Source organism: Terrapene carolina, unplaced genomic scaffold (assembly GCF_002925995.2).
Source record: "Terrapene carolina triunguis isolate 2854851 unplaced genomic scaffold, T_m_triunguis-2.0 Scaffold193, whole genome shotgun sequence".
Taxonomy (NCBI): domain Eukaryota; kingdom Metazoa; phylum Chordata; order Testudines; family Emydidae; genus Terrapene; species Terrapene triunguis.
This window is the reverse complement of record NW_020664544.1, coordinates 4,588,101-4,604,834: the sequence shown is the minus strand read 5'-3', so window position 1 is coordinate 4,604,834 and position 16,734 is coordinate 4,588,101. Positions and strand designations below refer to the sequence as shown.

The following is a 16,734-nucleotide window of genomic DNA, read 5'->3' as shown; positions in this document are numbered from 1 at the left end:
CTGGAAAGAGCAGGAGGGAGCTTTGCACCCCGGGATCAAGGCCATGAATTGGGGGCTGGTGCTTGGCAGAGGGACCCGTGAATTGATCAGGGATGCTCCAGGCGTAGGGTCCCCCCGGTGGTGCTCGGAGCGAAGGGCAGCTGTTCCCGGGATCAGAACCGGTTTGGAAAGCAGCAACGCAAGGCGTGGAAATGCAGCTTGCTCCACAGCCGCCGGCTCTCGGGTGGTGGAGCCGGGCCCCAGGCCAGACCTGGGGGGCAGGTTTCGGTGGAGCTGACTCAGCAGGGAGTGAGACAGGAGCTCTGCATTCCACACAGCGCCGGCATCACACCTTTCCGTGCCACGGGGGAGACAAACCCCCACGCCCCCTGGGTTGCCCGGCTTGGCACAGGAGCCAGGGCAGGCTGGGGGGGAGGGGAGAAGCAGGGTGGGGCTGCGGAGGAGGAAGCCTTGGGCTTAAGGGAACTTTCCCATCCCACTCCCTTCCCGCGGCCCCAGGAGTTCGGTAGCTGGGGGTGTTTGTATCCCCCCCCCCCCACTCGCCAGCTCCGCTGCTTTGACTGAGCAGTTCGGGGAGGGAGCTGCCACCTCGATGACCCCATCCAGCTGGGCTTGGAAAAACTCCTTCCCCTCGGGTTCGGGGGGGGGGGCTGCTTCCCCTTTCTTCTCCCCACCCCTGTGCAATCGCAGGTCTCTCCTCGCGCCGAGAGTCCCCCGGGCTGCAGGATGGGACGGCGTGTCCAGGCTCCCCTGCCTGGAGGCTGATCAACCTGTGCCCCCCAGCCAGGCGGGGATCCCAATGTGGGACCTACCTGCCACGGTCGCAGGCTGCATGTCCTGACAGGGCCCTGCCCCCCACTTCCCCGCTTCCCATTGACCCGGAGCTGTGGGTTAACGTGGGGAATCCTGGCCTGTGACTCTTGGCAGCTTCTCCCCAGCTCATGCCCTCCAGGCGACCTAGAAAGTGACATTCAGGGGAGCCCAGCAGAGCTGGAGTCTAAGACGTCTCGGGCGTACCTTGGAGCATCCCCCCAGTGTCAGCCCCTGACTGGGACCAGCTGGGGTCAAGCCATGATCAGAAACATCAGCTCTGAGTTCGGAGGGATCCCCCCCCTGTGCTCCCAGCCCATCCCCACGTCTGTCTTCCAAAATCCAGACGCCTCCTTCGCTCCCCCCTCCCAGCTCCAGATCTTGTCAGCTCACGTCGTGGCATAAATAACGCAGCACCGCGAAGACGGCCCCTCCGGCCGAAACCGGCACGTGGCCTCCCGCGATTCACCCTGGATAATCATTACAGCACTAAATATAGCCACGCTCGCAGCTCGGGACCGGCCTCCAGAGAGCATCACCGGAGCGGCGCTTCTGGAAGGGGGAGACTTTCAGCCCCCCGCGGCAGGGCGCTTCCCTTCCCTCTGCCAGCCCCTCTGTTGGCGTGGACGCTGGGTCTGGTGATTAGGGTGGCACCATCAGCTTTCTTCCGAGGCGCCTGGCAAGGTTTTGGCCCTTGTAACCCGGGGTCGCTGCCTCCAGATTGCCCCCTTATGGCACGGGGCGGCCCTGCAGCACCCAGCCCTCAGTTTCCCTTCTCGGGTCTTCACAAGAACTCTGCAACCCAAAATACTTCACAAGGTTCCGTCTGGTGTATTGAGTCCTGGCAACGATGTCTCCCCCCCCCGCCCCCCCCCCCCCGCCAAAAGGACTTCACTGCTATGTATAGCCCCGATCGCTCCTCTGAAGCTCTTCTGCTTCCCTTGCTCGTTGTCACGTTGCCCATCTTGGATTCCCGTCTGACGGGACGCGGGAGAGGGCTCAGAGCCTGCCTCCCCCGGCTGTCGGAAGCTGGTAGCTCACCAAGAGCAGGGAGCTCGTCTCCCGGGGACGGAGTGGGTGGGATTTGCAGTGCTGCCTGGGGGATTTAGACACCCAGTCCCCATTCAGTTTAATGGGAGCTGGGCGTCCAAATCCTTTAGGCTGCTTTGCAGATTTTTCGATTGCTCTGCAGTGACCCCTTTGGCTGACTCGGGAATTGCAGGCAGGGGACAGGGAAACAGGGTAGCCCGAAGGGCTCAGGGGGAATGTCTATTTCCCCAACCTACCGGTCCTTCCCAGCCCACGACGGTGCCTTGATTGGTCCGGGCGGCTCTATCCCTCATTGCCTCTGCTCCAGACCCAGCCAATCCTGATGGGGTTAAATTGGCACCTTCTGTTTCCCTCCGGCAGTGCCAGCTGCCCACGGCATCCCACAGCGATCACCCCAATCGCACCAGGGTCGCCCCTCCTGACACAGGCTCCTGCTGTGGGGGGAGAGGATTTACCCTTGCGGTGGGGGCCCAACTTTACGTTCCACCCAGGGGCCGGCAGAGGCTACTCCAGGGATCCCCGATCGTGGTGCCCCGCCCCCCAACTCCTGGAGCGGTGCTGACCCCTTATGGGAGAGAGGAGATTACAGCTTCGTTCTCCAGCAGGGCCCTGGGTGAGCAGAGCCCACAGCCCGGTGGCCCCAGGGGGCTGTGATTGTTTCTTCCGGGGAACAGGGGAGCCGAGTTTGCACCCACCCTCCCGGCAGCTGTATGACCGGATCAGGGCTTCCTCTGAGGCCGTCAGAAAGGGCAAACCTGCCGTGCGCTCTCCCCTTGGCTAGTCCCCCATGGCCGGAAGCTGGGATGGCCATTATACAGTCGCTGTGAGGGAGAATAAACCCCGCCCCCCCGCTGAGCTGGATGTGCTGACGCCCAGGGAGATCCTGTGTCAAGAGTTAATTTTACCCTCTGGGCAGTCCGGGCGGCAGAGGGAGGATAAGAAGGCACCAGGTCAGTTTGCTGGTGTTTCGGTGCCCCAGAGGTTACCCGTGCTCCCTGCTGCCGGGTTTCCCCCCTTCGCGTTAATCAACCGTCCCGAGGGATCTGCCCCTCTCCCCGCTCTTTCGGACTCCTCCAAAGCCTCTGTGACATTGGTCTCTCTCTCTTCCCTGTGCAGGAGGAAGAGAATGGAAACCGAGGAGGTAAGCACCCATCTCTGGCACCCTGCCGCCTGTATCGTCTATGTATGTGCGTGTGTGTGTGTGTGTGTCCCCGTGTGGCCAGACACGTATGGATGTCCGTGTGTGAAAGGGAGCCGATCGGTGCTCTGGCCTGCGTTACCGACCAACCCACACTCAGTACCTCCCCGCCAGGGAAGTGATTGCAGACGATGGTGGTTTGCGAAATGCACCAGGCCGCTGAGCAGCGGATCAGCGTAGCAGCCGCCTGGCCAGGCAGGGAGGGGGGATCTTTCCAGCACGGACGAAATTACCCGGTTCCCCTTAGCGTGAATGGCCAAGCCGCTGAAATAAACCGAGGCCTGAGCTGAACCGGCTCAGCGATTGAGTGGCAGCTCCGTCGCACTCAGAGATGGACAAGCTGGGCACCCCCAATGCCAAGGGAGGCTGCCCTGCCTGCTGGGGCGATCTCAGGCCGTGCAGGAGGAAGCCCGTGTAGAGATGCTGTGGTACGATCCCCCTAACATCCCAGCCATTCGGGGGTCTCTGTCCCCTTCCCCCGCTTACTAGCGATTGCATTATTCATCCCCGAATCCGTTAGGTGATGCCCCATTGGCAATACCTAGATCTGCAGCTTGGGCACTTCCCCACATCTCCGCCCCTAGCTAGGACCTTCCTGACTAGATCCCAGCCCCAGCTGGTTCTCCCACCTCCCCCGGCTGCCCGGATGCTCTTCGTTGGCTCCGGCTGTGAGCCGGCCGCAGACCGGGTGCTCCTGGGAAGGGATAAAGCTGGTTTTGGTGCTGTTCATCCCTCCCCAGGCTGGGAACTGTGCCTTGCCCTAGATTTACAGCGTTTCCCCTCAGGGAGGCTGTGCTAATGCCCAGCTGGGGACATTTTGGTTTGGGGGGATCGGAGGGTGCACAGCGACTCCCTCAGCCTGTCGGCGGGTGCTTTGGGTGCCCGTCACTGGCTTTCGCCTTGTTTGTATCTGGATTCTAGGCCGCGGTTTCTTGGTGTCTTGCCCCAGCCAAGAGCCCAGCAGCTGCCCTGGGGGTTACAGTGCAAGACAGGCCCTCTGGCTCCCAGCCCCCGTCGTGTCGTGTCTGAGACAAGCGTCACGCTTGGGCAGTGGGCTAGCAACTGTGAGAGTCAGGCTGCCCGACCCTGCGGCTGCTCACCCGGCCGGAGCCAGGCTGAGTCTTGAGCTGTGCCCTCCCTGGCCGCAGCTCCGCCAGTGCTCTCCGATGTGACTGGCAACCCCTCCGCCAGCCTTCCTGTCATGGGGCCCATCTGCAGCTCTGGTCTGTGGTCTCCCTACTGTTCCACTCTTGGGCTCCCCCTGTGCACAGCTCTGCAAATACTTCTCAGCCCCAACACCCAGCCTCCTTCTGCTGTTCCTATTCTGGGCACCCCCAAACCCCCACAGCTCCGTCCTCAATCCCGACCCACAGCCCCTTCTGCTGCTCTGCTCCTGGGTCTCCCTCGCGTCTCTCCCAGTGCACCTCAATTCTGTTCCTGTCCCGGGCTCTCCTCCTCCTAACCCCTAGCTCTGGGGATGATCTACCTCCATCCTGGCCTACAGGGGTGCCCAGCCTGGCGCTGCCCCCCAGCCTGTCCTGCAGCACCCACGCTCTGAGGCCTCTCCCTGCACAGGGATCGCCAGCCCTGCAGAGTCACGGGGCGGGGGAGTGGGATTGGCCTTGTAGACAGATCCCAGACCAAGCTCCGATCAGGGCCCTAGAGGTGTACAAGTGTCCGTGCCTGAGTGGCGTCTGCTGAGGCCCAGGGGCACAGCGGGGAGACTGCGGGCGCTCCCGGGAGGGCACCTGGACGTGGGGGGGAGCCGTGACTTAGTTACCGAAGCTGCTCTTGGCTTGGCTTTGTGCAGAGGACAGGTCTGAAGCCCAGCACCCAGCCTGCACCTCCAGGCTGGAGTTGAGTTAACCGGATCTGATGCAGTCAGAACGGATAGCCACACGCCGGGCTTGACGGAGAACTTCCAGCTCTGGCCCCTCGCTCGACTCCAGCCCTGTGGGGAGGGGACTGGCTGCAGACGAAGCACGGCTGGAGGCTGGAGGGGGGCCCAGGTGATGGAGCAGGGCGCACACAGGTTACTCCTCAGGCACATCCCCTGCCCCTTCCTGCTCTGCCGTTCCCTGCCCATAACCCTGAACCACCCACAGCCTCTTGCTGTGACAGCAATCCCTTGCGGCCAAAGGATTGTGGGATGGGGTGGGTCGTGGCAAGAAATCGGGCCGGGGGGTTGGGTCCCAGGTGGGGAGAGGCTGAGAACCACCAGTTGAAGAGGGGCTGAAACCTTCCTTCCCTCCCGCCCAGGAGGACCTTGTCCCACGAGGGGGACACGTGCTGCCCGCTCTCAGATAATGTACGTCGCCCAAGGACCAGATTGTTCCTCTGGGTCCTGGCCTTTGAGGTCTGTGTTTGCCGATGTGGAGCTGCAGTGCTGGAACCTGCTGGTGGTTGTTTTAATTGCGGTGTGTGTTCTGTGTGGCTCTGGCAGTGCGTGTGTGTAGCCAGTGTGTATGCATGTGAGTGTCTTGTGTGTGTATGACTTGTGTGTGCGCTCAAGCACATGATACTGTGTGTATGTATCCAGTACACACGAGCGTGTGTGTATCCAGTGTGTGTGCGCTCATGCATGTAGCTCTCTGCGTGTGTAGCCAGTACACACGAGCGTGTGTGTGTATCCAGTGTGTGTGTGCGCTCATGCACATAGTTCTCTGCGTGTGTAGCCCGTACACATGAGCGTGTGTGTGTATCCAGTGTGTGTGTGCACTCATGCACATAGTTCTCTGCGTGTGTAGCCCATACACATGCACGTGTGTGTGTATCCAGTGTGTGTGTGCTCATGCATGTAGTTCTCTGCGTGTGTAGCCCGTACACATGAGTGTGTGTGTGTGTGTGCACTCATGCACGTAGTTCTCTGCGTGTGTGTGTCCAGTGAGCACGCGTGAGTGTGTGAGTATACAGCATGTACCCATCTTTCCCGTGAGGGACTCGCCTGGTGCCGAGCTCTGGTCTCTGACGCCCTTTCCTGTCCCTTTCCCGGCGCAGGTCCCCAGCGGAGCCGCCTGGAGCCCATGGACACCATCTTTGTGAAGAATGTGAAGGAAGATGGGCCTGCGCACCAGGCTGGCCTCCGCACAGGTGAGGGAGCCCCCCACTGGGTACCACGCACCCCACTGGGTGGGGGCGACCTGGGGAACTGTACTGGGAAAGCCAGTGGCAAAGTGCTCCTGGCGGGGATTGAAATCCAATGGACTGAGGGCTCACATGGGAAACAGACTGAAAAACCCTTCCAGTGAATTCAAATGCTTGGTAAACAGCTGGGGGTGAACAGGGCTTTGTTAAAGATTCAAACCCACGTTCTGGACTGGGGTCTCTAGGGTTACACCCCTTGACATTGCTGGGGTCTCTAGGGTTACAAACAAGCAGGCAGAAAACAATCTTTAGGCCAAATCAAGGCACAAATTCAGTGCCTGCCCTGTCTGTCTGCAGGGGCCCAAGGGACAAATCTGGCCGGCGCCTGTCTGCAGAGCGCAGGGCATGAGCTAAACCCCACTGAATACCAGGGGAGGCGCCGATGGAGGTGGGAGCAGAGAGGGAAGGAGACTGGCACTCCGTGTATTAGCAGCGAAGCCATTTCACGCAGAGGAGCGGGAGAGAAGCTTTGATTCCTCCTAACTCCAGCGAGTCCTGCCAGCCTCCCTCCTGCGCGTCTCTTAGCTCCGTTCAGCTGGGGGGGGGAACTGGTGGTGGAGCCGGGGCCAGAGCCAGCATCGCTTCTCAAGCGGTAATTAACTAATGGGGGGTGGGGAGTGGAAGTGCGTCCTGGGTGCACGGGACATGGCTGGGGCTTTCACTGCAGATCCCCTCACGGGTCCGTAGTCCCTGGCTCCACCCAGATGTCACCTTCTCAACCCCTTCCATGCTCTTCTTCGCTGTGTGCCAGCCACGTAGCCATACTGCAGCGCCCGGGGGCGTGCCCCTGCCATCCGGCGGCGGGCTGAAAGGGGAAGCTTGTTCACTAGCCAGCAGTGGGGAAGCTAGCTGTGCCACGTTAGGGTGAAAATCTCCCCCTCCATGGGGGGCGTTGGGGCAAAGGGTCCCTCCGGGCCTCTCGACTCTGAGCGAGCTCACTGCCTGGAAAGAAGGGGAGTCGCCGTAGCCCGGTGGCAGCAGAACCTAGGGAACCCCATAAGAGAACCTCACTGGACAGGCCTCGCCTCACAGCCTGGGGGAAAACGTCCTTGTCCTTGTGTGACATTTGTCCAACCGACGTCCTGTCCGCCCGAGTGGATCGTTCGCTCCAGGCTGTGGCTAGGGGCAGAGGGAAGGGGCTTTCTCTCTCCCCCCACCTTGCCCATTGCTCTATCCTACGAGCTCTGAAAGCAGTTGTCTGCTGCCACCATCAGCTGGTGCCCACACGGAGCAGCGCAGGGGCTGGCACTTTTGGGCCCCCAGGTGTCGGTGGCGACAGCAGTAACCGTTCTGCCAGCGCTCAGGGTGGGGATGGCATGTGCCCGGCTAAAATGACCAGGCAGTAAACCGGAAGGAAGGCGCTGAGTGTTGTGTCCTCTGGGCCAGACGTCAGCTGGCACGAACCTGGGGCGCTCCCTTGTCTTCGGCGGAGCAGTGCCGAGTGAGGCCAGGCGAGGGTCCCGCCCTGCCGGGGCTCCCTGGCCCAGCCGCTGAGCGCTCGTGAACAGGGACAGGGCTGCAAAGGGGACGGGTCGTCTGCCCAACGGGCTGAGGCAGGAGAGCAGTCAGAGAACAAGCCAGCTCCGTGTGCGCAAAGGCAAGAACGATTTCCAGCGCCATTGCTGGGGACGGGGGGGGGGGGCTCTCTTAACTCCACTGCCCCTCCTCCTGCGAGGTGCCGAGTGCCCCCAGCTCCCACAGGGAGCGGCACGCTATGGGCGGTAGCGCACGTTGCTATGGTTACCGCCAGCTGTGCTCGCTCCCGGTTGGCTAGCTGCTCTCCCATTCACGCGTGGGCCCGCGGTTATGTTCCCTCTGCAGGAGACCGGCTTGTCAAGGTGAACGGGGAGAGCATCATCGGGAAAACCTACTCCCAGGTCATAGCGCTGATCCAGAACAGGTGAGAGCATGCTTGTGCCACAGGGTGGGGGGCCGGATACGCCCTGGGGCGAGACTGCTGGCTGAGACGAAGTGCCCCCTGGGGGCTCAGGCCAAAACGTTCACACTCAAATCCGCCGTCCAGGCCCAGCTGCTCAAAGGTGCGTGGGCGCCTAACTCCCAGTGGGGCCAGTGCTAATCGGGTGCCTAAACACCTTGGAGGAGCTGGGCCCTAGGCCAAGCTTTTCCAAAGTGACGAGTGATTTTTGAGTGGCCACCTTGAGACGCCCCAAGGGGCCTGATTTGCATGAAGTGCTGAGGTCCTGTCCCAGGAAGGTGGGTCCCCATCGCCAGGCACTTGGGAAAAAGCCGCTTATTTATGTGCCCCAGTATGGATTACTGGCGGGTGCCGGATCGGCTGCCGTTCTCGCCCTCCGGCGGGTGTGGGCGCTGCTGCCCACATAGCCGGGACACCACTAGGGCAGCTTAATTCCCCGACTCCTTTGCCCTAAGATGTGGCCTGTGGCGGTGCTGGTGAAACCTGACGTGACAACGAACCAGCCAGATTTGGGGCCACCCTGCTCCTCTTCTCGCCGGGGGGCCAGGGGCGCGGGTCGGCGCAGAAGGGAGTTGCAGCGTTTCAGTCTGTCCAGCGCTGAGTTGATGGATGTGGGAGAATTCCCTACCTCCCCGTCGTTCTCACGCGCTCCCTCACACACCGAAAAGGGAAGAAAGAAGCCAGTGTGTGTGTGTGTCTGTCTCTCTTTGGAGCTGGGATTTAATTAATGACCTGGATTTGTGTGTGTTGCACTCTGTCTGTAACTACTGATTAGATAGGGGAGATAGAGGGGCAAACCTGACCGCGATAGCTCCTAAATATAGCACCTGGGGAACGAACCAAATGAAAGTGATCTGGATACGAACTAAATATAAGATACGGCCCTGGGTGCTAAATGCATTTGGAAAAATACCCGGTGGCAGTCAGCAGGGGCGGGGAATGGTGGGGGCTATATGCTGTCGACTGGCTCTCAAACTGAAATGGGTTTTCCTGGGGGTTTGTTGCAGTTTCTTGCCATGGCTTGTGCTTTTCGCTAGTTGAGAAAGAAATAAGCAGCCACTGTCACCAAAGGAAGAGGGAGTGGTCGTGTGGCTAGAGCAGGGGATGCGGAACCAGAACTCCTGGGTTCCAGGCCTGGCTCTGTGATGGAGCATGGTCTAATGGTTAGAGCGGGGGACCGGCGCTAGGACTCCCGGATTCTATCCTGGTCTCTGGGAGGGAATGTTGGCTAATGGTTAGAGCGGGGGACCGGCGCTAGGACTCCTGGGTTCCATTCTGCTCCCTGTAAGGGTATGTTAGAGCAGGGGGACTAGGGGTCAGGACTCCCAGCCCTTTTCTCGATGCAAGTTCGCAATGGTGGGCTTGGCAGAGCCGAGTCGGGAGGAGGGACTGAAGGAGAGAGGGTGGGCAGGTGCCTCCCGGGGATGGGGAGGGGCCCTGCTCCGACTAAGGGAGAGGTGAGGTGAGCTACCGGCGTGGAGGGGACATGGTGCAGCGGGCGCCTTTGCCAGGTGCGCCGCTCCGGTTAGTGGGCGGCTGTGTTGCCTGTGAGTCAATTCCCAGCCCAGCCCAGGGCTGGATCTGAGAGCTGTTGCTGGCTGTGCACCCCCATGCAGCTAGCGGGGGGGGAGGTGCGTAGCTACGCGGTGACAGGTCCTGTCTTTTGCATGTGGCATTAAGACAAAGTCTTTCCTGTCCCCTGGGAAGGAAAATGGCCCATCGTGGCGGCTTGGCCGCTGTCTCCTCGGGGAGTAACAGCAGCGTCTACTGTCCCGGGCTGCATGTGCGAGCTGCTGCGCTGGCCTGCATGGGCCCTGGGATGCTGGGATCTTCCGGCTCAAACCCTTGGAGTAAAACCGCTGCCCTGCGAATCTCCAGCCCAGTTCTCGTGCACTAGCCCAGGGCCGCGATGCTGCAGATCTGCAGCCTTTAAACGGTGCCGGGGAATTTAACTTTTAAAAAAATAAATAAATAAAACCCACCATCCTTGTTCCTTCGGCGTTAACTCCTACTAATCAGATACCCCCGCCCCTGGCCGCAGCCAGCCAGACACCGGGTCGGTGGGGATTGAACCCTGGACTTCCAGCACCAAAAGCACACGCCTCAGTCACTTGAGCTTCGAGGGGTAAATCCCAGAGCTGCCTGTCAGTTGCAGGCCTAGCCTCCTTCCCAGCCACTCGCACAGCATCAGGTGGGGAGTGCTGTCCTGTGCATCTGGAACCCACCTCGGCTGCTGAGTCCTGGCGTCTAGTCACTGCCTCTGGTCCCAGCGGGGCTCGGCGCCTGGAGACGCGGGGAGCTGGCTGCACGCGGTATGCGGACCCTGACGCGCTCTGCCTTTCCCTCTCTCTGCAGTGACGATGCCTTGGAACTCTCCATCATGCCCAAAGACGAGGACGTCCTCCAGCTGGTGAGCCTTTTGCTGCTGAACTCTCCCGGTGCTGAGCAGGGTGCGCCACGCCCTGCACAGAGCTCTTCCCCCTTACTGGTGGGTGGGACTGACCCGGAGCCCCTAGCCGGGCATTCTTTGGGCAGTGGGGCTGGGCACTGCTGCTCTCCAGGGTACCGGAGCAGATGGCCACATGGGCAACTTGTCATGTGCACCTGAGTCACTCTCATCTTACCCGTGGAGGGGCAGCCGGCAGAGAGAACAGCTCCCCGCATTCAATACGCCTCCGTGTGGCCCTGTTGCATGCTGGGACTTGTAGTCTCCGCAGGGATGCGTCCAGTTATGAAAAGCAAGGGGCCATGTGTTGTGCGGTAGCAGCTTTTCGGGCTGCACGCTGGCCTAGCCCTGCTTAAGCCTTAGCTAGCCAGTATTCTGCAAGGCTGCCAGGCGCGCGTCATGCCCAAGAGGGTGCGTGTGGCCTCCAAGGGGCTGATGGGACAGTGGGAGGCTGAGGGCTGCCAGATCAGCATGACAAGGCTGATTGCAGGGGGAGGGTTATCTGGGCAAACCTGACGTCGGGGCCCTGCTCCAGCAGATTAGCAGCGGCCATCTGTGCGAGTGGTGTGAACCGTGGTACTTAAAATCCCTCGCGCCTGAGCCCCTCCCTCGATTGGGGGTGAGGCTGGTGGAATTTGAGGGGGGGCCTTTAGGGTTTCCTTTAATAGCAGCCCGACAGGATGTCATTTTCTTGGGGCCCTATGCATCAGTTGGGGTTGGTGTGTTCTGAATTCAAGGCTGGTTGCTGGGATTGGGGGTTTGCCAGCTCTGGATGCTGCTGGCCTGTTCACCTCGACGCTGTTTGAAATCCATTCCCGTCTCCTGCCCTGGGCTGACTGGCCACCTCCTCTGGCTGCAGCTGCAAACATCCACCGCGCTGGGAGAGTGGGGAGGGATGGAACGAGGAAGGAGCACCCGGGGCGGGGGGGCAGCGTGCGAGGAGGGAGATGGAATAAAGCCGACCCTGGTTGTAAGTGACAGATCATTGGGTGTTGGGCCGGGGTCGGTCGCCGTGACGTGGCTGTTGGGGGGTGGGATGGAGTTAGGACCATCCCAGATCACCCTGCAGAGAAGAGGCACGTCTAGCAGTGCAGGGAATGAGCCAGGGGTGGGTGGGGGGAGCTTGTCCAGAGATGTGGTGGCTTCACCATCACTCCGAGTCCCTCCGTGAAGATGGGGGACGTTTCTGGGAGACACGCTCTAGTGCCACCCGCGGGTGGTCGGGCTGGGTGTAGGAATCGCCGGGCAGGCTTCCATGGCAGGTCGGACTAGATGCTCCCAGCGGCCTGCCGTTCCGTCCCCGGGCGGGTGGGCTGAGCTGTGTTAAAGGAGCGGTGCTAGCCCTGGCAGAGCCGGGGAGCTGCTCTGTGCCCCAGGGAATGGAGGAGGGACACAAAGTCATCGGAGCCCTCTGACCCCACAGCCTGGCGTGCAGAGCCTGTTGCTGCCAGGGCGCGAAGCAGCACCAGGTCATCAAGGCGTGATTGACACAGGACCCACCCCCTCTTCCCCACTCTTGGATACTGGCTAGGGGGTGGGGGGAGTTTGTCTCCTTGGGCAAGAAAGATCCTCAGTTCGGTCCCCATCCCTTGGAAGCTTGGGTGTCAGCAGTACGCTGGGGGGCGGGGAGGGCAGAGCTCTTGTGATCCACCCGCCCTGAGGCCATACAGAGCAAGGGGAACCCCAAACGTACCCAAGGCCTGCATGAGAGCCACTCCCAGGGCCCCGGAGCGTCACAGGCTACTCTAGAGCCGTCAGGGACGTCCCTGGGTTCCAAACCCTCCGACTTCAGGGCCTTCGCAACCACTGGGGTCAGGAAGGAACGGCTCCCCTGGGCAGGTTCGGGGTTAGTGCCTAATTGCCTGGTTTGTGTTGTCCTGTATATCACAGTAGTGCCAACAGAGATCAGGGCCCCATTGTGCTGGGGGCTGCCCAGACACACAGTATGAGACAGTCCCTGTCCCGAACTGCTTACAGTCGAAATAGACAAAGGGTGAGAGGGGAAACTGAGGCACCAAGCGGGGGCCTGGCATGCCCAAGGTCACCCGGCAGGTCAATGGCAGAGCGGGGAATTGGAGCCCTTTTGCACCTTCCCCTGATACGTCTGGGGCTGACCTCTGGCGGGCTCAGGGTCCCAGCCTAGCTGGGCCGTGGCTGCGATCAGGCGGGGCACGTCCTCTCGAGTTACCCCGGGGATGAATTTGGCCCAGCTCTCCTCGGCCAAGGCACCGGCCTATGGGTGTGTTTGGAGCGAATGGTTTTTGAACAAGGGCGGTGCAGTTTCGTGTGTCTGCCTGCCTGCCTGCGTCTGTCTGTCTGTCTGTCTGTGTGTGTGATGCAGCCGACCTTCCTGGAGGAGGGGAGACCCAGGAGGTGCGAAAGGAGCTGGATGCCAAGGGCCAGCTTTGTTTCCCGGCTCGGATTCCAAAGGAACCTTTGTGTGGGTTTCCCCGGCCCGGTGCTGGGCTGGGGGCGTGGGCATTCCTGCGGTGTGCGGCTCCGGCGGCCAATGGCAGGCCTCAGCCAGGAGCTCCCTGCAGCTCGGGGGGGGGGCCTCTCCTCCCTCCCGCCTCAGGACGTCCCAGTCGCAAAATCCCCAAACAACTTAAAAGGAAAAATTGAGAAGGAAATGTTAGTCTGGGCCAGGGCTGTGCCCGGGGAGTGGCCAGCCGAGGGAGAAGGCTGCCGGATTGAGGGCGGTAAAGAGCTCTGTGCTGCCGATGCCTGTGTTACATGGGATCCCGGTAGTCGGTGCGTATTATATTATTGTTCGATCGTCTATCTTATTCGGATTGAACGTGTTTATTACGGTAGTGCTGGAGCCCTTCGAGAATAGGGCCCCATTGTGCCAGGCGCTGTACAAGCCTAGAATAAGAAACGGCGTCTGTAGAGAGAAACGCCGGCGGGGGGCTCCCTTTATTCCAGTGCAGAGGAAACCTCCCAAAGCTGAGCCGGCTACTCGTAAAGGCGAGCGTTTAACTCTCTGGCTGTAGCTTGAGCAGGTTAAAAAGGGGGAGGGGGGGTCCTTCAGTAGGTGGAACAGTTTGGGAAGGAAGCCCAGGGCTCCGGCAGCCCCTTTAAGCGAGTGTGTCGGAGCTCCCCACCGCTCCGCTCCTTTTTTGGATCAGAAAGAGCTGGTTTGTCATTGCCCAGAAATGCAGCCTTCCCAAGAGCAGGATTCCAGGGCAGCGGGGGGCTGAGAGCAGCCAGGGGCCCTGCTCCCTCCATTGGCCTCTCAAGGACTGAGTGACGAGGCAGGAAGGACCCTGGGGTTCGGGCCCCAGCACGCGTCCAGAGAGAGGAAGCTTTGGGAGGGGGGCTGTTTCCCTCCCCTCTCTCTGGTTCTTGGGGTGTCAGAATCGGAGCCGATTCCAGGGGTTGGGTCCTTTGGGGACAATGCAGTGGGGTGGCTGGAGCTGCTTCCCTTTGGAGAGCTGCTGTGTGGCTCCGGTGCCTGGGGAGCCGTGGCCACTCAGGGGCTCTGTGCCCGGGAGTGCCATGAACAGCAAGCTTTCAGTGTGGTAACTTCATTGGAAACACTTGCCTTCCCTGGCCATGATCGTGGCGCTCGCCCCTGGCTGATTTCCAGCTCTGACTGCACTTGGCCTCCTTAAATCCGCCATGCCGTTTCCATTGCAGCATCACTTTTGCTCCAGGATTATTCTTGTGGCTTTGCTGTGCGGTGTTGACAGGCTGCTGCCTTCCACCCCAGAGGCAGCTGCATTCCAGGTGAAGCCCTGCCCTGCCTGCCTGCGATCCGCTTGGGTGTCTGGAGGAAAGAGGCTGCAGTGTGTCTCTTATCGTCGCTTAGTTGTTAACCCTTTCACTCTGGGAACCAACCTCAGGCCCAGGCATTAGAACACCAGACACATTAAATCATGCCTCAGAAATGCCCCAGCTGGTGCAGGGGGTTAAAACCAGCTTCCCTGGGATAGATGTTGCATGAACGATCCTGGCTGGGAGCCAGGGGCCAGGCTAGACAGCACCACACCAAACCCTGCCTCAGCCTGCAGGCCCAGCTGTGCTCCCCAAGTTCTCCGGGTCTCTCTGCTTAGCAGGGGACCTCTTGCTGTACCGGGCGCCTCTTCTTGTCCAGGCCATTGCTTGGCTCTTTGGCATGTCCCGCTGGATGCAGCCTGCAGCAGCATGGGTCCCGGGTACTCCAGCCCGCAGCTTCCCAGCGTGGTATCCAGCAGGGTGTCTACATAGGCAATGCCCCATGTTTCCCTTGTGTCCCCGATCCTCCCGTCCGGTCTCACCTGACGGCCTGCTGGGAAGCATCGCGGTGCGGTGTCCGGCTGGGCGTCCTCTGTGTGTGTCCTGCTCAAGTGCTTACACTGTGCCCATCACCATGGGACGTGGGCGCCTGCCAGTAAGCCAGGATAGGCATCTCTCACACGTGGGTCTTTTCCTTCTTCCTCGCCCTGCAGGGTGGATTTATCCGGGGCAGGGGAGTTCTGGCTGCTGGGCTCTGGGTTTATATTAGCCAAGGGAGGGCCAGCAATTATGCCTGGCATTTGGCGTGGAGAGTGTTCTTGGACCTCACGGGTGTGCGCGGCGCAGCCTGGGACCAGCCCTTGAGAAAATGCCCTGCGCTGACGCGCTTTCCCCTTGTGTCGAGGTTCTTCATCCCAGAATTCTTACCCCTGCCACCCTCTGGGGCAGCCCTTCTCCCTTCCTCGCGCGCCCCATCTGTGACATGGGGCGGACAGTAAAGGTTGGCGCAAGGTTGTACTCAGGACATGCCCTTGATGATATTTTGGGGTGGTCTATTGGAGTTGCCTCGTCAGAGCCCCAGCTGGTGTAGGTTACAATAATACTTAGTGCCGTTATCTAGTGCCTTGTGCTGGAGGGTCTCGGGGCTTTTCCCAAAGGTGGGCAGGTTTATCCCCATTTTGCAGGTGAGGAAACTGAGGTCCGGAGAAAGGAAGTGACTTTCCCAAATGTACGCAGGGCGTCAGTTGCAGGGCTGGGCTGAGAACCCCAGTCCCTTGTCTTAACCACTGGGTAGCGCTTCCTCTGCTCACGCAAAGACTGTAGAAGGCAGTTTTGTAAAGAGGTGCAGGCCTGCAGCGGGGCGTTAGTTCAGAAATGCCTGCGAAAGATGAGAAGGAAAACCCTGGCGCTCCATCCAGCTCAGTGCGTCATGGAGTATTTTAAGGAGAGGGAACCGGAGACCATGTGAAGCCAGCATAGCCGTGAGCATGAGCAGTGGAGAGCAATGCGGCTGGCAGCGACCGGAGCGTGTTAGTCACTTTCCACCCCAGCAGAAAGCGCGTCTGGAAATGTTTGACATCTGCATGGCAGGGGAGGATTTTGGGCGGCCCTTTCCCAGGCTGATCAAGGCTCTGGGCTGAGATGGTCACTGGTGATTTCAGAGGCAGCAGTTCTGAGAGGCCCAACTTTAGAGACCCGGATTTTCATCATGTGCTAAGCTCCAGCCCCTGAAAATCAGCTCCCTTTCCGGGGTCTCACAACGAGCCCCTCGAAATCACCTGGCCACGGCCCCAGTGGAGGTGGGCACGCTTGGCATGCCCTGCAGATCAGGCCCTAAGTGGGCATTTGCCCCCCACCCACCCTGGTGCCGTGATGGCACGCCCCACTCCTTCCCGCAGCGCTGAGTGCTCCTCCAGCAGGAGCGCCTGGTTCTGCTGGCATTGTGCGTTGTCAGCCCTGCCCTAGAAAGGGGATGAGATCTGTCCCGTCGGAGGGACGTGCCCCAACGGGTGGCGCCGCAGTCATCACGCAGCTTGGTGTTTAGCCCACACCACTGGTGGCCTCACCTCAGCCGTCTGCCTGAGTCTTTATCGCTGAAGGGCCCAGCGGTGCCCATCCCAGTTGGTTCATAAGCTCAAGTGCCTCACAGTCGCGGGAGGCTGGTGCTTGGTCTCTGCCCCTTTTGTACCCTGTGATCATATGAGTCAAGCATGGTGGGCCTGGGAGATCCCAGAGCTGAGTGCCTCTTAGCTGTCACTTACACAGCCTTGGTGTATCAGTGGTGTCCTTGTTTTGAATGACCGCGCCATGGGGCTCAGGTTTCGTCCTGTCCTGCTTCAATTGTCCCCAGGGCCGGCTCTAGGCACCAGCGCTCCAAGCATGTGCTTGGGGGGGCACTTTCCAAGGGGTGGCACTCCGGCTCCTTTTTTTTTT

The 16,734-nt window shown here is 60.5% G+C and overlaps 1 protein-coding gene across 7 annotated transcripts in view; it reads left to right on the top strand.

Moving 5' to 3' along the window:
• The window catches only part of ARHGAP23 (Rho GTPase activating protein 23), a 98,009-nt gene that overhangs the window by 51,907 nt on the left and 29,368 nt on the right, over positions 1 to 16,734 (top strand). For 6 of the 7 annotated variants that reach the window (XM_026654681.2, XM_026654680.2, XM_026654679.2 and 3 more), the window contains exons 3-6: positions 2,977 to 3,001; positions 6,056 to 6,148; positions 8,024 to 8,102; positions 10,494 to 10,548. In XM_026654681.2, the coding sequence (XP_026510466.1) occupies positions 2,977 to 3,001; positions 6,056 to 6,148; positions 8,024 to 8,102; positions 10,494 to 10,548 (252 nt within the window). Of the gene's footprint in view, positions 1 to 2,976; positions 3,002 to 6,055; positions 6,149 to 8,023; positions 8,103 to 10,493; positions 10,549 to 13,258; positions 13,336 to 16,734 lie in introns of those variants that run through there. The other variant, XM_026654682.2, reaches the window with a different exon arrangement.